The sequence below is a fragment of the Brachypodium distachyon genome, chromosome 2 (genome assembly GCF_000005505.3).
Source record: "Brachypodium distachyon strain Bd21 chromosome 2, Brachypodium_distachyon_v3.0, whole genome shotgun sequence".
Lineage (NCBI taxonomy): Eukaryota > Viridiplantae > Streptophyta > Magnoliopsida > Poales > Poaceae > Brachypodium > Brachypodium distachyon.
This window is the reverse complement of record NC_016132.3, coordinates 26,801,297-26,828,795: the sequence shown is the minus strand read 5'-3', so window position 1 is coordinate 26,828,795 and position 27,499 is coordinate 26,801,297. Positions and strand designations below refer to the sequence as shown.

General features: G+C 43.2%; 3 protein-coding genes and 1 non-coding gene across 4 annotated transcripts; 2 read left to right on the top strand and 2 right to left on the bottom strand.

The window, feature by feature from the left end:
* Window positions 1-2,529: 2,529 nt before the first annotated feature.
* LOC100828882 (protein SENESCENCE-ASSOCIATED GENE 21, mitochondrial) lies at window positions 2,530-3,265 on the bottom strand. The gene is made up of 2 exons (XM_003566283.4): window positions 3,049-3,265; window positions 2,530-2,944 (listed from the first exon to the last, which is right to left on the bottom strand). Exons 1-2 carry the CDS (start codon window positions 3,090-3,092, stop codon window positions 2,716-2,718), a joined length of 273 nt encoding a protein of 90 aa, XP_003566331.1. The 5' UTR covers window positions 3,093-3,265; the 3' UTR covers window positions 2,530-2,715.
* A 7,759-nt stretch (window positions 3,266-11,024) lies between these two features.
* On the top strand, window positions 11,025-11,151 carry MIR164E (microRNA MIR164e). The gene has a single exon (NR_126937.1). It is a non-coding gene; the product is annotated as a microRNA MIR164e (primary transcript).
* Window positions 11,152-16,830: 5,679 nt separating this feature from the next.
* On the top strand, window positions 16,831-21,309 carry LOC100828583 (caffeoylshikimate esterase). Its single transcript, XM_003566282.4, has 7 exons — window positions 16,831-17,238; window positions 17,418-17,511; window positions 17,732-17,764; window positions 19,918-20,064; window positions 20,158-20,288; window positions 20,367-20,504; window positions 20,607-21,309. Exons 1-7 carry the CDS (start codon window positions 17,218-17,220, stop codon window positions 21,120-21,122), a joined length of 1,080 nt encoding a protein of 359 aa, XP_003566330.1. The 5' UTR covers window positions 16,831-17,217; the 3' UTR covers window positions 21,123-21,309.
* LOC100834000 (UDP-glucuronic acid decarboxylase 2) lies at window positions 21,237-25,138 on the bottom strand. The gene is made up of 6 exons (XM_003568571.4): window positions 24,364-25,138; window positions 23,306-23,453; window positions 22,415-22,494; window positions 22,232-22,315; window positions 22,047-22,121; window positions 21,237-21,848 (listed from the first exon to the last, which is right to left on the bottom strand). Exons 1-6 carry the CDS (start codon window positions 24,997-24,999, stop codon window positions 21,534-21,536), a joined length of 1,338 nt encoding a protein of 445 aa, XP_003568619.1. The 5' UTR covers window positions 25,000-25,138; the 3' UTR covers window positions 21,237-21,533.
* Window positions 25,139-27,499: the final 2,361 nt, after the last annotated feature.

The window sequence follows — 27,499 nt, the reverse complement described above, 5'->3', positions numbered from 1 at the left end:
CCTCTGATTTCTTCGTGTTTTATGCCTTGTCATATTCACAGACTCTCATGAATCAGGCAGGTTAGCAGGTTGAATTTGTTTCCTGAATCCTATATATGCTTTAGTGTGCTACCTATTTGACCTAGTATTTAGAACTTAGAAGTCCTACAGGTGGTAAGGTGTAGTATCTTAAGCTTGTGTGATTAATAAGGTTTAATATTTTTCCTTTTTTATAACATATATATTCTTACTGTGCACTAAAACAGAGAGAGGGATGGAATGAATTATGTTTAGATAGGAGCTATCCCAAAGGTAAACTCAAAGGGGTAGTTAAGATAAACTCCATTTCGGGTAAAAAAAATGACACTTGTCTACTAAGTGACCGCATTAAGTGCTAAGTACTACCTCCGTTCCATAATTCTTGTCGAAATATTACATGTATCTAGACGCTTTTTAGGAATAGATACATCGATTTTTGGGCAAATTTGAGACAAGAATTATGGAACGGAGGGAGTATTTGTTTTGTTACTATTTTTTGTATAGAGATTGGTTCAAGAAACCAGGTTGGTTGTTCCTTTGTGGTCCTTAATTTGATCAATTTAACCCCGAGAATCGCTCTCACTGTTTTTGAATAATTACATGAGAAGCAGAATTGACCTGATCCTCGTAGATATCAAGATATAGTTACAGCTCCTCTTGCAATTATGTAAACCTAACTCCTAGTAAAATTAATTACAAGTAAGAGCATTCAGGAAATGTGTCTCTGGCACAATATTTTTCTTCAGTTATCAATGTAGCTTACTATGCTAACTAACTAGTTAATGATTTCAGGTACTGGTTTCTTTCCTTTAAAGCCATAAATAGATGGACTTTGTGTGACCTAGACTAATGCGAATTTTTATAGTTAGGTATGAACCTTGAGGTTTGACGTTTGAATCATCACTTATCACTTAGTTTGATACTCTTAAATTGGTATACCTTGTCTTCAATTTACCTGTATTTTGAAAACATACATCCAAAATGGATGCCGGTAAAAATAATAATTATTATGAAACAATTACTCTTTTCCATTATCATGACCAGAATTTATTAATTTAGATGGTAGCCCGATAGAAATTAGGAATGAGTCTAGATGTACCGACGCACCTAGTTGAAGAATGAACCATCAAAACTTACATTGAAATAAATGGGCATTGAAGAGTTACAAGGCAGTTGTTGATTTTGCACAGAAGAAAGAATATTGATCAAACTGTCACTCTTCTGACATCTTCTTGCAAAAGAAAAAATAAACTTACGTGAGTATTTTTTTATCCCAAAATTGATCAGAATTATCCCAAGTAATAGTTAATTCGGTAAAGTTTCAGAACCCACATTGATGGAAACACTGTAGCAAGTCTGCTAACCCTGGAATACAATCTAGAACTGACCCGCTTATCAGTGAAAAATGCCGAACAGCTCATGTATGGAAGAACAAATCACTTACATAAGTGGCATATAGGTCATCTTGGTCAAAATTAAAGTCCACCTCACTTGCTCAGTTTAGATAATCGTTATAGACTATTCACACTATATTTTTTTTTCTTTGGTGATCACTAGTGAATGTGTTAAATTCAAGTGGGACTATTTTCCGGTAAGACCGTAGGTTTATATAAAACCAGGTGTATAAAAGAGCTCTTTTACAGGGGTCCGGAATAAATATATGGCCATCCATTTTTCTTTGATCCAAGGATCTAGATTGACTGGTACTCCTTAATCGTTAGTACTCCAATATGGATATGTGGTGTACCATGTCAGAAAAAGGGAGTATCAGAAGCATGGGTAAAATCGTAATCTAATCATGTAAAATGGAGTGAAAACTTGTAAGACAGGTAATATGGCTGAAACAAGTGCTGTCGGTAGAATAAAGATAGACGCATATGAATTGCTAGTTTCAGACAAATCTACTCAAGTATATAATGAGATGTCATCGGCTTATAGTCTCACAACCGACAGACTTGCCCAATTCTTGTTTCTGAAGCAACATAGCGCCCTATTACGAAGAGAGATTTCATGATGATTATTGTTTTCTACTGCTCTGTTTGTTTATGTTGCTTTTAAAGATACACAATACTAGAATTTGCACAAAAACTATGAACTTGGGCTTGCAAGTTGCAATTGACTTGCATACCATTGAGATTGGTTAATCGTTTCAGCTTGTTATTCTGTTCTGGAAGCATGAAATTCTCATGGCTGTCACCTGTCAGAGTTGATACATCAGAAAGCGACCTGGAACTGTTTCGAAGGTAGGACTCACCATTCGTGGATTAATTTTAAAAAGATCAGAAAGAGAAACTGGAAGACTAGTGGTTGTGGAAACCGTCAAGACGGTAGGTTACGAAGTTAAGACATAAAAGAATGTTGCTATTAGTGTCCTTGCCCTTCTCTTGTTGTTGTGTGCCCGTGAGATGACCGGCAGCATCAAGGACTCTTAAGACGTGTAGGGATGGCCCTTAATAATGTAGCAATTAACCTGCAATGACGTATCCTCCAATTCTGTTGCCCCAATTGTGATGAATTCAATTTTGAATACATAGACTATGTTTAGAGCGCGTCAAACTTGAACCATTCCCAAGAATTACAGGAATCAGTTTAATTCATAGTGGAATTGTGCAAAATACCTCGGTTCAAAATATATGTTTGCTGTACATCATGGTGCATACAAACGTGAACCTGGAGACAGTGGCCTGTTAGCGTGAGTCACTGCTGCAGCACCCGCTGCTTCAGCAGCTCGGCGCGCAGGTCGGCCGCGTCCACCTCCTTGGTGCCGGTCACCGGCCGGTAGTCCCCTGTCTTGGGGTCCGGCTCCCAGAACGCCGTCTTGTCCTCCGTTGTGTCCTCCACGGCTGCAGTTCCGAGCTTCACTGCCTTCTCCTGGACCTTCTTCGCTGAGACATCAATGGCGGTAATCGCCACAGAAAATCCCCTCCTGCACGATATACATTGTCAAGCATGGGTTTGAATTCGAATGGGATCAAAGTGGACGGGCGACTTGTATGTCTGCATATGTAGTTCTGCTTTATAGATGAGGACCTTTGTGCCACAAAGGCAGCACAGCTGGTCGCTATTAGCGCCATCTGATGAACAGAGCCAATTCTTGTCTTTCCTTTCTCTTGTGTTCTTTGCTCTCGCTTTCTTTTGGCATACGGCTGGAAAAGAAGTGAGGGAGAGGCAATGCAGGTTAATGTGGGCAGGAGCCAAATAAGGAGCAATGAGAACGAAAGGTTCTTAGGAATTGTCGGAGACGAAAGCTGAGCCAGCCTCTCGCGCCACCATGTGTCTCGCTCCTTCAAATACACAAGAGAATTATGGAGTAGTTAACTGGCCTTGAGCTTGAAAATACTCCTAATAATATGTTCGGGGGTAGAACATTCTTTCTGTTTCGTCACCCTTTTCTCCCAACGTCTGAACCGAAAAGCCAAAAAACCTTTTGAACCTAAAATAATTAAAATTTCACCTATTTTTTTTGAAGTAAATGAATATTTATCCTATTACCCTACATAGAAGGGATCTTGTCAACAGTAACCATTTTAACCAGACAAGTTGAGTTTTTATAAGTCGAGCAGAGTAAAGACTTAGGGTGTGTTTGGTGGCTTGAATCCATCCAGAAAATCTCTCCTCGTCCCACTTTTCCAACTCTGATTGTGTTTGTTACCTCGGATAGGACGTGTAGAGTTTAGTCCACCTCATACGAAAAATGCCCCTCAGAGCCCACTTGTGAAGGTCAAAATCAAGCTTCACAACCCAACCAAGCTGAGTCCATCCCGCAATCCATCTCGGGGGCCCACCAGCGCTCCCCCTGACTCTCTCTCGTGCCCCTCATTTGGTCCCGAACGATTTCTCGTTCCCGTGCTCCCAAACGAGTCCGCCTCCGGCCGCCGTCGGCCCCTCCCCGGGACGCCGCCCGCCGCTCTCCTAGCCTTCGGCCGCCGTCGCCCCTCCCCTGGCCGCCCCGGGACGCCGCTCGCCGCCCTCCTGGCCTCCGGCCGCCGTCGCCCCTGCCCTGGCCACCGGCTTCCCCCGCTCCCACCGCTTCGCTCCACCGCCGGTGCCCCACGGCCCGCCAACGCCGATAAGGTGCTCCCAGCACAGTGGAGAAGATTGGACCCGATTGCTTTTTTTTTGTTTTTGTTTAGGGGCCTTTGTGTAAACGTTTGAACTGCTCCAATCTCAACCCATCATGCTACCAAACAAAGTATTAGTCCAACTTCTCTAAACAGATACGGGCTATCAAACATCACAAAAAATCTCAGACCAGTTTGTACGAGGTCATCATATCTCAAGCGGGAGATTGAATCTGGGTTGACCTGGACCACCAAACACACCCTTAGTTTTTCTTTGCGGTGTCAAGGTTGCTTGTCATATTAACGAATTGAAATCAAGTTGAGTTGAGCCAAACAGATATGGAGTTGTACGGAGCTGGCTTATTATCGCCCAAGCAAAATGGGGAAAATGGGGCGGGTGAGACGTGAACGGGAGGGCATGACCGATGTACGAAAATGGGCTGACAAGGCTCGTGGCGTGTAAAATCTCCCTGATGCAGACCGTTTGTACCAATCGTGACATAGCTCAGCATTTTTTTAGTTAACATAGCCAGCATATGTGCAATATTTTATTTTTTAGGAGAGGTGCATTCTGTATATGGGCCCTTGTCCCGGGTGAGTTTATAGCCCAGTGATACGTCAACTTAGTCCATTGATCGGTACGAAGCAAAAGGCAATAGATGGGCTTTTGAAGGCTCGACCATTCCATAGAGCGCTATACTGTGTTCTTCGTCTTGCGAGGATGTGACGTCCGTTTCCCTTCTTTTAGTCGAGCTTTTCAGCACGTAATAAATATTTTTTTCGTAGGAAAGGGTTGTATTATAAACTGAAATAATGTGTTCACAAAGACTAGGGGAAAGGAAGCCCCCATTTTCTGACAAATTTAACAAAAAGAAACCAGCGATAGCACAAAACGCACTAGTAATTAAGTAGCAACAAAAAATGCATTTTAATTCCACATTACTTATTTTGAAACCTGAGAACAATATGTATTCTAGAAAGAAAAAAAAACTGAGAACAAATCACTGCAAACGGACCGTCAACAGAGATTCAAATATGTAGGAGAGCAACAAAACATAAATAGAAATCCAATAACAAAAGCCAAGCCCTTTCCGATCCTAGCTAGGATCCTGCATCATCATCCTATATAACTAGCTAGCTAGCCTTAACAAGCACACACAAGCAAGCACCATGTCTGGCCCCAAAAGGCCAAATAAGAAAAGAAAAAGAAAACTTCTCCAGGGCACTCCTGTGCCTTGCATCATCCAGAGATCTAGTGTAGATAGCAGAAGTGTCTCTGTCCTCTCGCATGTGTCATCATCGTCTCCATCGATCCAGAGATGAAGAAGAAGGTGGCAGGACAGGCTGCAGGAAACCGAGCAAGCAACCGGCCAATTCCAGCTGCTTGAGTGTTCTCGACGGCTAGGCAAAGTTATGATGCACTTCAATCTAGCTAGCTTTTACCGAAAACGCCAAAGCGGCTGTGACCTGGATGGTTGAGTAGTGTCGTGGAGTCGCGGACGCGATTCTTTTCACGTACGGATAGATTGGCTCTCTTCAGCCGGGTTACTCGACGATTTACTATACATTCAGATGTATCAACTCGTTATGTTGGATTTTTTTTCGCTGGCTTATTTTTGTTTTCATAATCTCTGATTAGTGATTTATAAGATTTTTGAACACTTTGCAACAAAAATGGCTGTGTGCATCGATTGATGCGGCCGGGATTTACCCCTTTTTGAAGAAAAAAGATTGGCTCTCTTCACTTAGGTATGGCCACGCTTATGTGAGTGAGGTTAGAATTATTTTTGTGGGTGATACGTAATTGTGGACCGTTTTTCCTCTTAGGGGTCCCGCGAGACCACGATCAAGGTGATCTATACGCCGCCGACGCCGCCACCACTGGTTCCCGTGCCCTCCGTGTTGGTCGCTACGACGGCTGGAATGTGGGGAAAACCTCAGGTCTGATGACCGGTCTCCGTTGGGTCTTTGTGTTCTTCGTCTCCGGTGTTGGGGCATCGGGGCGATGGGAATAAAGGTCCTATAGCCCGCCCCAGATCGGTGTTCTTCCTCTTAGAAGCATCGACGGGCTGAATTTTGGAGTCAATCGTTGGGCATCAGGCCTAGCGTGGAGTTGTGTTTTTCGGCGATTCCCATGGGATCCGGTCGGCTTTTCAGGTTTCCGACAAATTTCTTGGGTTTCGGTCGGCTTTCACGTTTGTTTGCATGGTTTCAGGTATGGTCCTTCTGATCTACGGTTCTCATCTTTGGCGATGGTTGCGGCTCTAGTGCGCTGGTCCTTTGAGGCCTTAGCACGACGACTACTCCACCTTCCACTACCACAAGCAATCATTTGGCAAGCTCTGCCCGGATCCGGTGATGGAGGGGCAAGGACGGTGGCCCGCCTTCAGCCCGTTCTAGTGCTTGTTGCGGTCGCTAGGTGGTCGAAGAACATACTTGTAATTTTTATTACATTTAGAACTCTTTGTACTGCTGTTGATGATAATTAATCGATCGGTGGTCCTTACGAGTAAGTCTGAATTCAAAATGTATTATCCCTCCATTCCAAAATGTAGGGTGTATAAATTTTGTGGTTTGTCAAACTTTTGAAAGTTTGGCGAAACCTATTGCAAAGAATATCAGCATATACAATGTCAAACAACATACTATGGAAATATATTTAACACCTGTCTAATAATCTTCATTTGATAGCGTGGATATTGAAATTTTTTGTTATATAAGGTTGGTCAAACTTTAGAAATTATTTGCCCTACATTTTGAAACAGAGAGAGTATTATTATTTTTAATTCAAACGTTCTAGGATCTCAACTTTTGAACACATAAATTTTGAAAACAAAAATCTATATATAAAAAACTCAAACAAATTGAAGTTCAACATTTAGAAACCAAAATACTCAGTATGAATGTTCAAAACACACACAAAAATCAAATATGTGATTCTCAATTCTATGTTCCTTACAGGGATTTGCATCTGAATTCAAATATAAAATTTCATGCATGAAAGCTCTAAACTTTTTGCCTTATCGACAATCTCAAGGCAGCCCATAAGAAACACTTTTTAGCTTATGGACAGATTTTGGTGCACATTATGGATGCGTTAGCAGCAGAAGAAAAAAAAACTCCCTAAAAACAAGTACGGAGTAGCAAAACTCATCCGGTATGTATTTCCCCCCACGTACTTGATGCATGCATCGTCATGAGTTAGCTCCATGCTGCTTCCGCGACCGGGACACGAAATGTTGACGTGACGGTGGTCAACGACTGTGGGTCTGGCCGTCTGGGTGTAGTACGTCGTTTGCTGCTCAGCGCTGCCGAAGCACTCCATCGATCCAGAGCTCGCGGTGGCAGCCGCGAAGTTAGGGCGTTTCCAATCATCATGGGGATGCACGCACATCGCGCTCTCTCTCTCTCTCTGCCTGCAATGCAATGCATGGGCCAGCTAGTCATCAAAAAAACAATCCATCCATCCATCCATCAGTCTATTCCTATTTACTGTTTGCTTGCAGCGTCAGTAACAGAGGCGTCAATTGGGTGCCATGCCATTGCCATGGCCGTACAACTGAGAGACGCATTGCAGCGTTTGCTTGTTTTCCCTTTCCCCGGCTGGTCGATCTAGCGGTAACCTATATACTATCTCTGGCTAGCGTGGGTAGCCCCTTGTCCGGATTAATTGCCGCTCTAGCAAAGGTAGGTTTGGGTCAACACAAGCTATCTCTATCCTATCCATCCATCATTCCATCTGTCCATCGATCGATCATCGTCTCTTGCTCCACACGCAAACGCACCGCACGATTCGATCCAGCGCTCCTGCAATTTTTAAATCCATTTGCGAACGCGCCAGGGGAAGGAGAGGAATTTTTTTGGCTCCTGAGCTTGAGTGCTAGTAGCTCTGTTTATTCACTCTTTTTTCCTCAAAAGATGTGTTCGAATTTCAAGCAATTCCGGAATGGTGTGTTCAAACTAGAATATGGTAGTACAACAAGATTTCTCAGAAATATACTTCCGTTAATTTGCGGCTTGCGTGGAAAAAGCAAGGGGGAGGCGCAAATACAACAAACTGTCCTGCTCGAAATATGTTGTTTTCGTGCAAATCACTTCAATTTTAATGCCAGGTAATATTATTTGGTTCGAGTTTTTCCACTGGAAAATCGAAGGATTGGGAATTTCATTAAAAAATGCACTGCAGATGCATTCAGTTTGCACGAAACAAGTAAATCATTACTAAGTCGAAGTTCTTTTTTTTTTTGTAGAAACAAGGCATAATGATTTTTTAGGTTGGCAACTGAGCGTATCGGAACATATGTTCTTTTTCCCAATGTTTTATTTCTTTCAAACTGGATGGTTCTAAGATGACTGAGCTCCTAATTTTATTTTAAGTGACGTACGCGATGTCCTAAGATGGTTATGATCCGTTTGACCTGCCTACATGGCAATGTTTTCTAAAAATATCACCTAAGATGACTGAGCTCGAGCTCCAAAACAATATACCCCCTCTGTCGAATAAAAGATGTCTTAAGTTTGTCGAAATTTGAATGTATCTAGACACGACTTAATGTATAGATGCATTCAAATCTAGTCAAAATTAAGACATACTTTGGACAGAGAAAGTACAGCACATAATAAATCGAATGTGTATTTTATGCATTTCCGTCTGCTGCCTAACTTGTTGGCTCAATCTTTTGTTTGCACGGTTTGCGTTACACGATACACACGCCTCATCATGCATCAATGCATGTGGACCCTTGTCTTGGCGCGCGAGATAACGATCGAATCCGACGATAGATCGCCATACGTAAGTAAACTGACCTTTACCGGCACCGGTTGCATGGGATATATCCATCGAGTTACTACTGACTTCACTCTCCCTGCTGACTGCTGTGCTGTGCAGACCGGCCGAGCAGAGCAGAGCAGCACGTACACCGGCCACCACATTAACACTAGACCATAAACTTTCCAAGAAAGGCCCTGGACAATGATGCGCGGCCGACGTGCTTACGTAACTCGCGGCATCATTGTATTGCTTCAGCAAAACTGCATGCCTCAACTCAGACTCAGTCAGTGTGAAGAAGCAGAGCAGAGCAGAGCTGCAACGCTGGAGTACATTGCAAGGTCGTGCCCATGGCAGCAGTTGAAAATCTAGTGGAGTACTCCTCCAGATCTTTGGCGCTAGCTTCTCCTCGTCTCGATCTGGAGTACTCCTCCAGAGCGTTGGCATTACAGAATCCAACGCTAGCTTTCGCTAGCTTCTCACTGATCACCTGCATGCACGCGGGGCGCGCCACAACACGGTTTCGAATTATTCGGTCGCGTATCTACTCGATCATCGGTGCCGTAAAAGGAGGATCAAGACCCCGGTCTCTCGATTGTATTGATTTATTAGTAAGTCTAACAAAAAATACATTGATCAAACAAGTCAAAACCATCAAACTATGCGTACAAGTTTATCGGGGCCGCATGTTCTGACCGCAAACCGCAGCCTAACATATAATACGGAGGCCGCGAAGGCACAACCGGTCTAGCAAATTCTTCTCATGTGCCTTCTGCTCACGCTCGTGAATTAGCCGCCGTCATCTTCTGCCAACCCATTTTCGGGCGAAAGATCGAATCATTACAACATGTCAGGCTTGCCATTGACGAATAGACCCAGACCACGCAATTCAGCACGTGTTCCAAAACAATGCTCCCAAGAGAGAAAACAACACTGAAAGTGTCACCATCGTCGTCTGATCTGAGAGATCCAAATCCAAGGTTTTCCTCGGGACATCGGTGTCATACTGCCGATAGATACTTTTGTAGAACTAGGAGCGAGTCGTCCAGTTCGCTAGAGGTTCAACAGCATAATGGATAAACATGACAGCAGCAACAAAGAAGTAACACTACTTATTACAGCCAAGGGACTAAACAGCCTGGCAATTGCAAGAAAACAGGAAAACAACTTCATCCGACCGTCAGACGTTTAGCCATGCCCCAGCCAAAGGCCTTTGTGATCGAAGAAGATTTTAGTAGTGATTTGTTTGTCTGTTCTTTAAAGGGAGTGAGTTTTGAATTCCAACACTTTCTCAAAAATAAACGACTCAAAAATTGATTTGGTTTGCAATTTTAAGAACTGAAACAAAGAAATAGCTATTGAATCTACTCCCTCTGATCCTAAATTCTTGACTCCAAATATGGATATATCTATTTTTAAAAAGCGTTTATATACATGTAATATTTCGACAACAATTTAGAATCGGAGAGAGTAATGTTTTTGGTAGCTGGGCTAAAACCAACACACATTGGTCATGAAGACTTACGGATATAAAGGCGTTGCCTTTAACTTCTTTAAGCTACGGAGTACAACATAAAGTCCATGCCAATCCTTCGGGCTGGATTTTAATTTCATGATAAATTCCTAAACCATTAAAAAAGAAAAGAAAAACAACGAGCAACAAGTGATCTGATACCGTGATACTCCAAACATGATGTTTTAGTGTTGTACTAATAAAGAAACTACAGTCATGTCGAAGGGAGAGCCACCGTACTAGCTAGCAGCTATGACTCTCGTCCGCGCGCACCGGACTCGACGGAGGCACCACACTCGATGGACGGGCGCGCCACGCACACGCTTCCTCCCGTAGGGCAAACCCACTTCAAGACTCAACCAGGGCAGCTGCCACTGCCAGGCACCCCTTTTCTCTCTCACTCACTCATCTCTTTCCATGTGTGTGATGCGTCATAATGTCATCGATGATCAGTATGGTAGGGGGGCTCCTTGCCGTACGTGGCCTGTGGCTGGCCGGCTATATAAACCCCAGCAAAGAGGTCACTGCTCTCTACTAGACTTGTGTTGTAGTGCAGCATTCACCTCTCCTTCATCATCTCCCTCATTCTTCGCTGCCTCTTCATGTTCTCGGTGTTCTCTCTACTAGCCTAGCACGATCCCATTCCTTGCCTGCTTCACAAATTTGGTGAGAATGCCCCTGTTGGAGAAGCAGGGCACGTGCAAAGATCGGAGCACGTTTCGTATGTGATGTACGTATGTGCATGGATCGCTGTGCACGCGCTCCCCTTCTCCACCATGGCCTTCTTACCACAGCTAGCCTTCGCTAGCTTTGGATTGCTTCGTCTGCATGCGCCACCGGTCGGCATGCAACGGTTTCCATTCGTAGTGTACAATGTATTTTGCATGCACGCTGGCTACTACGCACATCTGTATTACATTTTGCATATCCATCAGTGTTTCCCTACTTTTATACTGTATATATACTACTACGCACTTGTGTATTATTATTTTCTTAAAAACTTCGGTATATTTGGTTTATAACACACACTAGCTAGTAATTAATAAGCAGTACGAATATGCTATGCTGTTTATATTCCACAGAAGAAGAAGAAAACAATTTTACCAGGGAGCACTTCCGAATGAGTAATCAAAGGGAGTATGAAGCAATGTGAACCGCAAAAGACGTACTTGCATTATATATCTATAAGAGATGCATATGCATGCAACTAATTAACATGCATGCTAGTAACTTAAGTACACAGTGTACCTAAGTTAACTGTATTAAATAAAGTACTACTACTACCTTACTACGGAGTACAGTCTACACAGTACTAACCATTGATGTAAAGTCAATTTTCGAAACGGAAGGGCTGGAGGAAGATCGTTCGCAATGGAACCGATAAATCTTCAGTTAGTGATTGGTTCTTTTCTCGTATTTCTTCTGGCAATGCATGCATGGCATGGCCCGGCGACAACCAGTATCATGTCTTATGCTTTGTTACCGCACTGATAATTAATAAGTTCATGGACTGTTTCTGTACACGTATACTAGCTAGGGTCGAACGTGTATATATACTCAATGAGAGGGCGACATCTGATTTGATGAAAATCGATCCATTCTTTATTTTTGTGTGCGGGGAACAACTGGAGATGGACGGCCTTGCACACACTGCAGACCGAGTGCAGAACGCCTGTCACCAACTGAATCTTTCCTAGCTAGCAGCAGCAAACATCGGTATATATATCGAGCTTGCGTGCATGCGTTGGGAATGCTTTATTGTTTGTGTAGCGGTGTGCCACTGTACTACATTGTTGCTACCGTCAATCACTCACTTCTCTTGTTTGGACGCACACTGGAATGAATGCATGGAAAGGATAGCAATTGAAAACATACACGGAGAGGGACGGACGGGCGCGAGCGATTCCCGGGGGGGATCGGACCGTCTGATGGATGGGACGTGCTCCACAGACTTTGCTTCTCCACTTGCCTGTTGCTTGCGACGACATTTTTCTGTGAGGAGACCCGTTGCGGTCTTGTGGCTGCGTAGCTTGCATTCTGAAAAACAAAGGGCTTCAGTTCAGTCAGTTTCTGTCTGGACTGGACCCCAAGTCCAAAGTCTACCTTGTTTACGTGAATTTATGTAAGGTTTGGATTCTGATCAGCGATGAGGCATTGCAAGTTTCTAACTTTAAGGCCCCATTCACAGGAATTCCTTCCTACGTGGTTCGTTTGATTCAAAAGATTACAAACCATAGGAAATTTTCCTTAGGATTCATTTCTACTTAGGTTATCTAGTAAAAATTCCATCCAATTCAACCTCATTGTAAGAATTCTATGTTTTTTCTATGCACAATCCTGTAGTATTGAAGATGACATGTGACTTTGACCATGTATTTTTCCTAATCATATGTTTTGGAAATCCTGGGAATCAAAGAGGCCCTAAACTCTCTAATGCACACATTTGGTCGACTTAAATTCAAGTGTTTCTCAGACCAGCTTAGAAGTGTAGCAGATTGGGAGAAAAACTCCACATTTCGATGTTTTCAGTTTTATGCTCTGGGCAAAAATGTCAAGTATTCTTGTGACTAATTTGTTAACGTCCGTGCTCACAAACCTGTACGGTAAAAGGTTATCTGTTGATTCCCTAAATAACAAAGGTTAGCTGTTGTGTACTTGGGCCGTTTCTTCGACGTGGCCTCGTGTCAAGACTCGACACTGCTAAGTTTGGCCCTTGAGTTCACTTTGAGCAACATGAACTAGGAAGCCCAGCGGCTGGATCCTCCAAGTGTAAGTCCATAATTCGCTCAAAAAAGTGTAAGCCCATTAAAGCCCATGATCGAGTAATGTGGTTTGTGGTTTCTTTTCCCTTTTGAACTATTTATTATATATTAAAAGTACACGACGGAGCAACCAGAAAAAAGATGGACAAACTAGAAAATCTCACGAAAAAAGCAAAAGATCTGAACGTCAATTTTTACCGCTAGCAGATCTCAACCGTTCAATAATACTAGCCTGATCCCACCCCGTTTTGTCGTCCTGTACCCATGCAAACAACTAACGGGAGGAGCAACGCGAAGCAAACCGAACCCACGTTATGCCCCAGCGCCGCCGGCCGCCGTCCATGTCTTCTGCGACCACCATGGAAAACCCCAGCCCCGATTTCTACCGGCACCATGTTCTTGCTCCCCCCGAATTATGCTTTCGACAGGTTAGATCCAAACCCGAGTTACCTAGCTGGCGTGATCCCAATTTGCGGGAAGAGAACAGAGTGAAAGAGGGCTAGAAATCAGATGCCCAGGTACCCCTCGGAACACCTGTACTAGGGCAGAGGCCGGGTGTATTAAGCCTAATTGTTGATCAAGTCGACGGTCTTTTGTGGAAACCATGGGTTCTAAAGTGTTGGAGCTATTAATTGCTCAGAATCCCCATGTCTTCTTCAAATAACTTACACGTACCCATGCTTAGATTTGTGGAGGAGATTGAATCTCTTTAGTGCACCTAGCTGTTGGTATTAGGATCCTATTCCTGTCAAACCATTGGGGTGGTCCTCTGATCATTGATGCAGACTTTGCAGCAGCAGCAGTGCACACCGTACCGCTCTGGATGAAGCACACATGGACAGATCGATGCTACAATGACACAACAAAGTGAAAAGACACAACAATAATGCTGCTCAGGAATTGGCATTGAGCTATGCGTATGTTTTCTCATTAATTCCCAAGGTGCCTTTTCTATTAAGAGCAGTCGTTCTGGAACTAGGCTTAAGACTTTAATTATGTGATCTATCATTCATTCTTTTGTCAATGGCTTCTCCTCTTCCTTGAACTTGATTTATTTTTAGATAGCTCATTTTGTTCCCTTGAGAGAACCACACAAATGACCATTATGCAGTCCTCAGCTCTTCCTGTTTTTCTAACAGGAAAATATGTGTTCTTTTGCAGGATAGAAGTTCTGATATGTTTGTTTGGCTCAGTTAAGATACCTAGGAATGTACATATTCACTTCAGAATACTAACAATAGCAACTGATTTTGTTAATAGAATTGATGAGGTTTTATGTTCAGAACTTGAGAATAGTAATCCTTGGAACACTAACTCCAGCTGCAATTAATGTTGTCACTGCTAGCACTCGTGATAACATGGATATAGTTCCTTCCAATACCAACATGTATGAAGCTAGGCAGCTAGCTTATGCTCTTTTCCAACTTGATACTAAGAAATTGGGAGGCCCTTGATCCGAGCACTTTTGCTTTCTCCACTAGGGTAGAAAAAGTTCCTATGGTTGGTTTATCTTGTATGTTGAATTTATTTGACAGCTTAAGTTCTTAGAGAAAAAAGTTGTGTTGCCAGTATCCTTAATGGAAATAACGTATTTCCGTATTTTCTTTCTCTTAAATCTGGGGCTAAATTTACTAATTTAGATTTTGCACTGGTCAGGACTCCAATATCTCAGGTACAGCCTAACTAGAGCTATGATACACATGTACATACAAGATCACGAGGGGATCCTATCACATGTCAGATCTCTGTATCCACCATTCATACTGTCGGTTAACACGACCTGAGGTAACTCGATTGAAGTTTTGCTCACTTCCGTCTATTGATCTAATACAATGTCCAAAAATTTGTCTGGCTTGCAATCTGAATTCTAATTTTATATATTTATGTACGAGAACTTATGGACTTCTAGATAACTTTGTGAGGATAAAACGGAAGTATAATCAAGTGAATTGAAACGTTTATGAGGGTCAATTCATTGAGATGAAACGCAACAGAAACCCAAAGTCCATACATGGCACCTCTTATTACATAGATCTCTTATAGGTGTATAAAAATAAAACATCACATAAAATAGCTAGCTGTTGCGAAACAAACTTTAATTAAACGTATATATTTAAAATCATAACGCATACAAATGACACATATAGTCATCGGTACAATGTTTTTTAAAGAAGCATAATAAGAATTTCCACATAAATAAGAAATATCTTCACGATATCGTATTTAGTATTATATTTGTGGTAAATATCTTACCCAATTATTTGAAACAGATAACAATATGAATATCCGCTATAAACAAAATTGTTGTCACCCCTTTTGGATAATGCCCTCGCATTTGCGAGGGCCATAGTGCTAGTTACTACAAAGATGACTAAGGAGTATGACCCGAATTCCCTAAAAAAATCATGTTACATTAGTTAAATCCTTAACCTAGGGATGCGTTGGGGCCTCATATGCAAAGGTATTCAGGTAAAAAAAGAATATTCTAAGAGCAGTCCCAGCGCGTGTCGTTTACGCGTCGTCCCATCTACGCCACGTCATTCGAAGGTAGTAGTGTCCCAGTGCACGGTTTCTTTTTCTTGTCTCTATAATAATTTTGCACAACTCCGGCTATTCCCCAATGCAGAAAAAGCTAGCTAGCCTTGCTTTTTCTCTCTTCCTCACATCTCACTGGCCGCACGGGATCGGGCAGAATAAATACGTGCGTGGGGTTACGACTTACGAGCTATCGACCGTCGTTTGCACAAAGACCGGTTCCTTCGAATTTTGCAATAACTGCAGTGCCACATCAGCTCTTTTCCTATGTTACCGAGCCAAGGAAGTAGCGCTGGGACTGCTCTAACTCAAGTAACTGTGAACATTACTCCATATTTATATAAAAAAAAGATATAGTAGAGTACATGAACATGTACAGAGGGAATGTTGAAACAAGTACGAATGAAATTGTGCAAGCTGGCAAGGAAGAGGTTCGAAGGGAGGGCGTGCAATCTCAACTTAGCAAAGTTCAGGGAACAAGCCGCAAGTGCAGAGGTAGACATGGTCGTTGCGGGGGTTTAAAGTGACAACCCACATGGGACTGGGACTATTTTTGTGTGGTCTGTTATGATTCCGAAATCAGCGTGTGGGTCATATGTAGACTGCAGTGTGTGCTTTTTGATGTTTCATCTTGTCTTGTGTTTGCTTTATCAGAGTCGAGAATTATGTCAACTTGAACTTATTTGCTCCCATCACCATTTCATCTTGGTTGTCTATGAGGTGGCTAAAATTTCAATGCAGAAGATCTTATTGGTGCGCGGGAAATTGCTTGATCGGTTAAGGATTTTCTATATTTTCCACATGCCAGTTGAATCGATATACGTGATCATTTTCATTTCGGTGGTCATATGCACTGAGAAGCTCCACCAAGTCTATTTCTAACCTTTTCTTCTCTAAAGATATTGGCAAAGATGATTTGGTTACATGTTGGTCCTGTTGTCAAAAGAAGGACAGGAAGGAACGGAAAAGAAACGACTAGAAAGACATATAGTACATTAGTACTAACCGGTGGAGCACAAAGATATTGCAAGATAATTTGGTCATCCATCATTTAGCAGCAAAACAAATTAAGGTAGGTAAAGAGATCAATCTTATCTGTAGCCACAGTAAATCATTTTACACCATATATGACAGAGATGTAGCCTAGACACGGCCATCCGAGTTGAAAATCTTGCAAATAACAACTACCGATCTGGTACACCCGTTATCCCCCCAAAACGGCTCCATCCCGCAGAGAATCCGGCTCCGGGTCCAACCTCACCTCCTCCTATACCGGCGCTCCCATGGCACGTGTTCCCTTCTTCTCCTATCTGTCTTCGCACGCACAAGCCTCTCCTCAGTTCCCTTCTTCCTCCTCTCCCCGACTGATCAAGCTCATCTTCTCTCTCTCATCTGTTTCGTGTTTCGTTGCTCGATCTCCTTCTCTTTCTTCCTGAAGAAGTGAAGAACTAATCTGCTCATAGCTAGCTAGCACCGTTAATTTTTTCTCTATGCGATCGCGAAACAGTTCTTGATCCCCGATTAATTATTGCGCGCGTGGAAGAATAATCAGGAGGATCTATGGACGTTAAATACCACGAGGTGAGCAAATAGTTAGACTTTCTTCGTATGTAGATGCATGAACATATCTTCGGATTGCATATATAGGTAGTATGCAGGAGTAGTATATATCAAAGTTGCACGATTAAATTTTGATCATCTTTATGGTGGGTTTTGTAATCTAAAAACTAATTTTGATGGTGGATTGATCGATCATGTAGGAGTATGTGAGGAATCCAAGAGGGGTGCAGCTCTTCACATGCGGATGGCTGCCTGCTTCTTCCTCCCCCAAAGCGCTCGTCTTCCTTTGCCATGGTGCTACTACTACTAATCAAAAGCCACAAATTAGTCCTCTTTAGTCCTTCCTTGATTTTGTTAATCAACCATGGTCTTGTTGCACATCGTAAAGCTTTATCAGTAGCATCAAAGAGAAAACCTATAAAATGTCTTGTTAATTAACAAAAATATTTAAAACCTTTTGGTGGCTTGATCGATCATCGGAAATTGACAATTTTGCATGTTCATATGCTTTCAGGGTATGGCATGGAATGCAGTGTCTTCATGAAAGGTAATACTACCTTCATGGTGCTTGGTTCTTATGTCAATTTATTCCATCTTTTCTTTTGGTTACTTGTTTCAGAAAAAAAACACCTTATGAGAGCACATTGAAGCCTACAAGATAATGTTTCACTAATTATCATCGGTGTGCGACTGTGCATATAGCTAGCATATAGGCCACTTATTGAAACATATCTAGCTCATCATGAATTTCATTGAATAAATACTGCCCTTACATCATCCATGACTTCACATGCATGCATTGCGGATCTGGGCTTTATATATGTTAGTGCCATAGATGATTGATGCTTCTAGAATTTTGGTTTCTAAGAGAGCATGGGGATAGCATGGGAAACAATCAGCCCTTTTTTTTATTCCTGGTGCATTTCAGGAGCATTCTACTGCCATTTTGGCAAATATTGATCTGTCCTGCAGTCAAATCTAACAACTTCACCTCAACATAGAAAGAGCGCTGCGGCTCCCGAAAAAGCTTTAAATCTCTGATAGCAGTTACCATTATATGTCGTTCATTAGCATTAGGTGGTGAGCTACGAGCGTAAAACCTCTTTATTTTACCCTTTAATCTGGATTACATCAGTTGTTCAGTTATTGGCATATATAGTGCAACCCTGTGTTAGGCCATATGAAAAAAAATACAATACAACCTTGTGAAAGAAAGAAGAAAATGTTATGCATAATACACATGAAACGAATTGGTACTCAAGGACCATTGCCATGCACTTTAAGAAAATATTGTAGATGTTGATATAGGAACTATTTTCTTGATAGATACAGTACCTTGATGAATTGGACAGTTCCATGGCTTTCATCCTATTCACTGAGATATATATCCATAACTCCACAAGTTCTTGTCATAGTCTCTGTCAGGAAAACGTCGATGCGGACCGTCGTTACCTAATAATGCTTAGCATACAAGAAAACTTGGTTGTACCTTTGCTGTCAGTGGCTCTTTGCTCCTGGAAGTCTTATGCCCATTTTGTTTAGTTTCAGATTCAGAGCAAAAAAAAAAAAAAACTGAAAGAACCATATCTCTATTTATTCTCTTGTTTGCTTTTCATAGGTGGTAGTTAGTACCACGCTTCTCATTTGTAGCGATGGGGTCTATTATTTGGCTGCAAACGAAAGATGCTTTGATAAAGAGGGAGGATGATCGCAACGCACTACTCAAATTCCATCGTGCTATATGTTCTTTAATAATTGAACCGACAAGATAATAATAATCTGATAATAAGAGATAACACCGAGCTCCAGCCAAGATTGTTGGTTTACTGAATTCTTAGTAGAATTTGATCCGGAGTTTAATTTAAGTAGTGCCGAAAAAAGCAATAGAATAGTGGTCTGTTCGATAGTTTATATTATTATAATATATTTTAGTTGTAGCTGTTTGCCATGGACACTGTGTATTGCATGAATTGGGCAGTGAAATAGATGATTAGTTTAATCCAACCCTACATGGATATTTAGAAATTGCGGTCCTGATTTGAGTTGAAGCTGTTTACCCTTTACAGGCCGGAGGTAATAAAGCTTCCAATTTCTCAAAGAAAATTAATCCAGAAACAGATGACTAGTAGAAAGCTTTTCCTATTTGTATATCCTCAAATGCAGTACTCAGTTGAATTTAGTATTCGTGTTTTGGTCAGCTTTCATGCAAGTATACTCGTGGAGATTTGCATACATCATAAATAGCTCTTCATTTTCAGCAGAAAGGAAATGACAGTTTGACTGCCAGCGACACCAACAAACCATCGTTTTTTTTTTTTTTACTCTGATGGCTTCGATAAACAGGCATTTTGTTTGTGATTCCAGACGTGGTCCTTTCTTTGTTTTCCTCGGTCAACTTAATAATTTGAAATGCCAGAGCGGTTTATGCATAATAGCCCTGCACATCGCTATCGCCTTGGTCAGTTGGTCGCTTCCGATTACAGAAAAAGAGTGTTCCTGCAGTCCTACATTTCGGTGTCCTGTAATCCTGTACCACTATGTTGGTGCAGCTAATTCCGGTTTGTCACGCAAGTAGTAGCTGTTGGTATTATTAAGTTGGGATTAAACTGAATGTGGAGAAATGAATTTTTTGACCTTACAGATTATCGCGTTGATACCCTTGAATTAATGGCTAAAAACATTGAGATTTCTCTGTTTCAGCGTGTGGGATGAAGCTGGCCACGGCTGGGTACGGCGTGTGGGGCATGGACTACGAAGGCCACGGCAAGTCCACGGGCGCCAGGTGCTACATCCGCAAGTTCGACCACCTCGTCGCCGACTGCGACCGCTTCTTCAAGTCTATCTGCGGTATTTATTATCAAAAAAATAAAAATGAAAGAAGGAACAATGTATGGAGTTTGTGGGCGATGAATGAGAATGAACCCCGTTGTGTGGTTGCAGAATTGGAGGAATACAGGGGCAAAAGCCGGTTCCTGTACGGCGAGTCCATGGGCGGCGCCGTGGCTCTGCTGCTGCACAGGAAGGACCCGGCCTTCTGGGACGGCGCCGTCCTCGCGGCGCCCATGTGCAAGGTCCTTGCACATCAGGCCCAGCTTCTTTCTTTTGCCTTTTGCTGTCTCAAACGTGGTTTGTTTCTTTTGGCACTGCAGATATCGGAGAAGGTGAAGCCGCATCCGGTGGTGATCACCCTCCTGACGCAGGTGGAGGAGCTCATCCCGACGTGGAAGATTGTCCCGACCAAAGACGTCATCGACTCGGCCTTCAAGGACCCCGTCAAGCGCGAAAAGGTTCAGACAGACAACACACTCTGCCTTGGTTTTCAGATCAAATCAGGAAAGCATCAATGGTTTCTTAATTCTTATAGCCTGAATCACGGACTCCCTTTTCAGATCAGGAAGAACAAGCTCATCTACCAGGACAAGCCGCGGCTCAAGACGGCGCTGGAGCTGCTGAGGACCAGCATGGACGTCGAGGACGGCCTGTCGGAGGTGAGCATGCCCTTCTTCGTCCTGCACGGCGAGGCCGACACGGTGACTGACCCGGAGGTCAGCCGTGCATTGTACGAGCGTGCCGCCAGCGTCGACAAGACCATTAAGCTCTACCCGGGGATGTGGCATGGCCTCACTGCCGGCGAGCCTGATGACAATGTGGAGCTGGTCTTTGCTGACATTGTCGCCTGGCTCGACCAGCGAAGCTGTCGTCGCAGACTCAGTGAAGACCAACAAGTAAGAGCTCCCTCGGAGCCTGATACCCAGGTGGCGTCCAGTAAGACCACCGACATGAAATGCGGCGATGGCACGGACAGTCCGGCGTCGACACATGCCCGCCGCCCTCAGCCTCAGCGGCGAAGCAGCTTCCTCTGCGGGTTGACCGGCAAGGCACCTCATCAACAGTGCAGAATGTAAATACCCGAGATAATGAAAAGTTCAGCAAGTGAAAAAGAAATTAAACAGTAGTTTCGTCAGGAACAAATGCTGCTTGTTTCAGTAGTTTCGTCAAGTCCTGGAGCAAAACACATATCTGAGAGATCATGTACTAGTATTTTGTACCATAGTATAATGCTATCATCTCAACAAAGAATTACAAGATCCAGGTTTATCTCCAACAAACAATTCAATCAACTGGAAAATCTGTATAGCTGAGACCGAGGAGGGGAAGACAATTCAGAAAAAAAAATGACATTACACCAACAACCAAGGTATTTTAGTAAAGCTTTCGATAACTACGTGGCCATAGCTCTGTCAGTAGGGAGATCAACCGAGAAACTAGAAGCAGGCCACCAAAATTTCAAAGTCTTCAAGTCCCTTCTACACCCCTTATTGGCCTCCGGTGGCTGTGGTGGCGCTATCTTGGTCGCCAAAGATGCGCTTGCGGAAATCAGTGACCATGAGAGGAAGGCCCTCACGGAGGGGGATCTTCGGCTCCCAGCCGAGGAGCTCCTTGGCACGGTTGATGTCTGGCTTGCGCTTGTGAGGATCGTCCTGAGTGTTCTCACGGTGCTCAATCCGCGCATTCGGATCAATGGTGTCCTGGACAACCTTGGCCAGCTCCAGCATGGTGAACTCACCAGGGTTACCCAAGTTGAATGGCCCTACGTGCTCCCCTTCCATCAGCCTCATCAACCCCTCAACCTGGAACATGACCAAAATGAGTAGGAGAAATGCAAATGCTAGGTCATGTTGCATGACTGAATTACACATCCCAGTTGCTACAAGAATGCTTGTTTGCAATTTGTATACAAGGGCTAAAAGCCACTGGATGTCTTTCGCAATTCAGATGTTCACATAGCATTGCTCTAATTATTTGATTACAGGTTAGAGATGACCTACCAGATCAGAAACGTATTGGAAGCTCCTGGTCTGCTTGCCGTCACCATAAACCGTCAAAGGCTCCTTCCTTAGCGCCTGCCACCAAAATTACACAGAGAACATTTCAGTGTTGCTCAAGCAGTGATGACCTCTTCAGGTTTTGCAACTAGCATAGCAAAGAGCAGTGTGTATGTATGTGTGTTTACCTGAGCAACAAAGTTGCTAACAACACGACCGTCATCAATGCACATGCGAGGACCATATGTGTTGAAGATCCGAGCAATCCTGACCTGAATACAAAAAAAACAAAAATCAATGCATGAACTTCTATTTTTTATACAAATGGATTGGAAACTCTCAGTGCTATGGACAATATAAATGGATCATACCTCAAGGTTGGCACCACGGTGGTAGTCCATGGTCAATGTTTCAGCTGTACGCTTGCCCTCATCGTAGCAGCTCCTGACACCTGTTATTCAGAGAAAATACATAAACATCAGTGAAACTTACTGGGAGCAATAAGACATTCTGTACGTCATGAAATTAAACTGTACATGACAAATACATTTTGACCGAACACATGACAAATACATTTATGAGGAATGGAGCAAGTACTATGTGTAGTTATCTGGCTCAACAAACTTTCCTCCTTTTCTGTGTGTTGTCTTAAGTATTTTAAGTGTCATGGTTGGTGGATGCTTGGTGGAAGCTCAAACATAGTTTAGTCCCCACTCTTCCTTTACTAAGAAGGGATCCACCAAGTGCCCCTCTAGGAGCACATTTCACCTACCAGAATTGTCGCTTTCCAACAGAAAGAATCAAAGCATGCATGAGGCTACCCATCTAGATTCCACACGAAGCATCTCCAGCTAGTAAGATTCCAACACCCATTTCCCCAAATTGCGTAAACAAGGCTTTCTCATGGAACAGTAGGTTTCGAATCAAGAACATTTCTACTCTGAAAGGTCATCTCTTCTTTGCTTGTTGTTTCTACTATTGCAATAATGATCCAACTGGCACACAAAATCACTCAACTACGACGGAGTAACAATACAGAAACTACAAATCCATGTTCAGCAAACCTATTCCATGTCATACAAAAGCATGAAATGCAATGCATGTGATAGTTTGGGAAGATTGGGCAGCTTGTACTATGCATGATCCTACTTGGATCTAGTTATTTTTCAAACCTCTACAGATCCAATAAACACGATGAAAAATCAAGCACTATCACACTTCAGAAATTGATCTGACGGAGTACGTATGAGAAGAATTATTACCGATAGGGTTGACATTGCCCCAGTAAGTCTCCACCTGAGGGTGCTGGAGGGGATCACCGTAGACCTCACTGGTGCTGGTGAGGAGGAACCTGGCTCCGATCCTCTTCGCCAATCCAAGCATGTTCAATGTACCAACCACATTGGTCTTGTGCCATCTCAAAGGTCAAGGATCACGCAAAACATTTCCAAAGAGAACGAAAAATAAGAGTAGCGGAAGACCTGATTGGTGTATCATAAAATTCATGTGGTTGTTAGTTAGGCCCCAAAAGTGGTTGGCATCAGAAAATCATGTGAAGTGAACAGTACGCAAAGTGCTTAGTAAGGAAAAGGGACAGTCGCCACTTGGATCTCACGTTTTCCCTGTAACTTTATGTCAGAGTTAAGCAAAGCAAACACCACAGCTCAACCAGATCCAAGCACAACATGGGCCTGTTTTTGCTTTTGAGCTTTTTAGTTTCTATATCATAAAATAAGCTAAACCGTACGAAAACACTCTGATCTAACAATGCCACATCTAAAATGTTGATTCGGGATCAGCTTTTGCTCCTTCTCCTATCAAAAGCACACACGAAAGAACTTCTTTTTATGCCACATAATATAATTCGACATAGAGAACTATCTACAGACCCGAGATCTTCAATACAGCATGAACAACTATCTGATTCAAATGAGCATTTGTGGACGCATTTACGAAATGCAAAAAATAATCCTTTTTATGGGGGAAAAACACATTTTGATCAAGAAACCCGATCCGGCTACTGCGCAGAAAGCTCCAAAAATTCACGGCGAAACGTGGCGCAAATCCCGAGCTCCACGCACCCAAAAATTGCGATCACAGGTTCCCAATTCAGAACTGAGCACGGAATTTGCCAGATGTGCAACAACCGACAAAGCTACGCAAAAGAACAAATCCCTCTTACCGCAAGCAGTTCCTACCCAAAAAAGCATACTACTACAGGAAACAAAAGCAATGTAACACAAGAACCCAGGAGAAATCAAATCATCGAGATCCAAGCAGCACGGAACAAATGAAATGAATGAATCAGGTGAAAGGATATGATTGTCTTGACGGGGTTGTACTTGTAGTGGACGGGGGAGGCGGGGCAGGCGAGATGGTAGATCTGGTCGACCTCGAGGAGGATGGGCTCGACGACGTCGTGGCGGATCATCTCGAAGTTGGGGTTGCCGAAGTGGTGGACCACGTTCTCCTTGCGGCCCGTGAAGAGGTTGTCGACGACGATGACGCTGTCGCCGCGCTCCACGAGGCGATCCACGAGGTGGCTCCCCACGAAGCCGGCGCCGCCGGTGACGAGGACGCGGAGGCCCTTCCGCTTGAGGCCCAGGGGCACCTTGCCGCCGACGAAGTGGCGGGCGGGGTGGTGCGCGGCCGCCGCCGACGAGTCCAGGGAGAAGCGGGCGAGCGGGTTGGTGACGGCGCGGGCGCCGGAGGAGTAGGAGGATGCGGTGGCGGGGGCGGAGGAGGAGGAGGGGGCAGCGATGCAGAAGACGGCGGCGGCGAAGAGCATCCCGACGAGGGCGAAGAGCGGGCGGTGCTCGGCGGCGGCGTACCGGGCGGCGCGGGGGAGCCACGCGAGCGGCTTCGAATTAGAGGGCTTCGGGGCGTACCCGGCGGCACCGGCACCGGCGGCGGAGGGGGACGCCGCCCCGCCTCGGTAGGTGAGCTCCGACGCCATTATATCTCCGGCGAAGAAGAACCTGGCCGGGGAAAGGAAACAGACTCTGGGGTCCCTTCCGTGAAAGAGAGAAAGGGAGGAGATCCAGGCCAGGGACCTCGCCGCAGTCTGTATCGGGGGCGAGGTGCGTGTAAGAGAGACGGCAGAGGAGGTATTTATGGGACGCCGCGAAGGGGACGGGCGATTGGGGGCGTTGGATGCGTGATCGACGGTGGGCTTCGCGGTGGCGCGATGTGGGGGAGGGGTTTGACCGGGGCCGGGATTAGGTAGTGCAGCCGCCGTGTGTGTGTGCGTGTCGCGCTTGATCGACAGTGGGTCTCAGTCTCAGTCGGTCGGCAGCCAGCTGGGCCTGGGCGGCCGGCGTCTGAACAAAACCTTGTCACTGTTGCGCATTCGGAAAAAAATGTTCATCCTATCTATAAGAGGGAGGAGAGCATATGAAAAAATGAACGTGCTAATGCACGACCGTGCTAGCAAATTCATCCGGGCGCGTGCACTTGAGACAACATGTTCACTAGTTGCACGCAAGCACTAATAGACAATTTGATGTCATCATGTAGATTTTTGAGATTTCAAATTTTAAAATGTCTTATCTCTTAAATCGTGTAATTGTTTTACGATCCGTTTTCACGGTTAGGTTTGTCTCGACTAGATCTTCAGATCCCATATTGGTTTGTTTAGACAACATTTTTTTTTTCGGCCTAGAAGTTACCAGCTAATAATGCATGAAATTACCATCGTATTAGTAACAAATAACCATGCGGTAAATTCAAGCAAAATAGGCTGGCAATTTCTTTACTAAAGTTACCATCTAATAATATACGGAAGTATCACCAAGTTACTAGCAAGTTACCATGTGATAACTTCATGCATATTGGTATGTTTCGACGAAAAAATCCATCTCAAAAAATTACCACATGATAACATATGAAGTGTGACAACTTCGTACAAATAGGATGGTAGCTTATGAATGAAAGTTACCCGCCAATAATTAATGAAGTTGCTGGCCTATTACCACATGGCATGTTTTCAAAGTAGGATGGTAATTTTCACATTATCGCTTGGTCACTTAAATGTCCAAATTTTTTTTGGCAAAACACATCAAAATTGGGTCTAGATTTAAAGCTCTCGTCAATACGAAAAAAACTGATGAAAACGGATTGTGAATCGGACGAACGGTTTGATCTACAAAATAATTTAACCTTGCAAATGGACTAGTATAAAGAAACTACTTTCTACTCCCTCCGTTCCATAATTCTTGTCGAAATATTACATGTATCTAGACACTTTTTAGAAATAGATACGTCCACTTTTAGACAAATTTAAGACAAAATTTATGAAACTATAGTGGTTGGTGTTTTGATTTTTTGAAAGGAGTGCGTGCGAGTTGTCTATTTCAAGAATAGGTTGGATCTATCCGACCACACTTCACGACTCGTTGGTAAATCAATTTTGATTCTCTATAAACTAATAATGTGAGAACATAAACACAGTTAAAGCTAAATTGCTTGAAGTCCAAGCAAAAAGGGTTACTCTTTCTACAACTATATTAGTATTAGTACCGAAATGCTTTAAACGGGAAATAGCTAATGTAAGATTTATCTGATATAGAACACTCATATCGATAAAATGGTTTGAACTATTTACTAGAAAAAGAAGAGGCACCCTGCCCTTTTTATCGAATGCCGAATTTGTTTGCATGGTGATGGAAATTTGCTCTGGCCTGACACCAGTTGTGTCAAATGTAATGGAAGCAATTAGTACTACTCACTCCTATCCTAAATTGTTGTCGTGATTTTAGTTCACATTGATGTGAACTAAAATCAAAGTATTTGACAACGAATCGTGATGATGGAAAAATGGAAACTAACGGCATGTTTCCTCTTTGGCCAATCCGACGGACGGAGCAAACGTCAAGCGAATACTCCCTCCGTACACAAATAAGTGTATTTTTCGGTTTGTCTTAAGTCAAAGATATTAAATTTTGAACAACTTTATTGGAAAACACAACAACAGTTATGACAAAATTAATAATATTAGATCCGGTTTGAAATGTAGTTTCATAACATCAAATATTTTCTTTCAACAAAGTATGTTTGATTTAGAACAACCTAAAAGTAACAGAGTGAGTGGATCGAAGTTGGAAATCTTGAGACCGTCCAATTATTTCGCTTCATTCTCTGACACCTTGCAGGGACAGCGACTAGTGAAGTGACATGTACGCGGTGCTACGGAAGGCGGAGAGAAGCGACCTCGCCAGACGCACGTGGCTCGTTCTTATTAATCAGTGCAAGTGGGAGATTAAAACTTGGGTGAAAGCAAAATGGTCATGACCAGCTACGAGTCTTGGACCAACTAATATTTTGGACTTGCACGCAACTATACGTAGCTTCTCCACGAAAAATTAACCGAAACACGATTCATTAACTATCAGTTTTATAATTCTTGTCAAAATATTACATTTATCTAATACACTTTTTAGTAATAGATACTGGTCAGA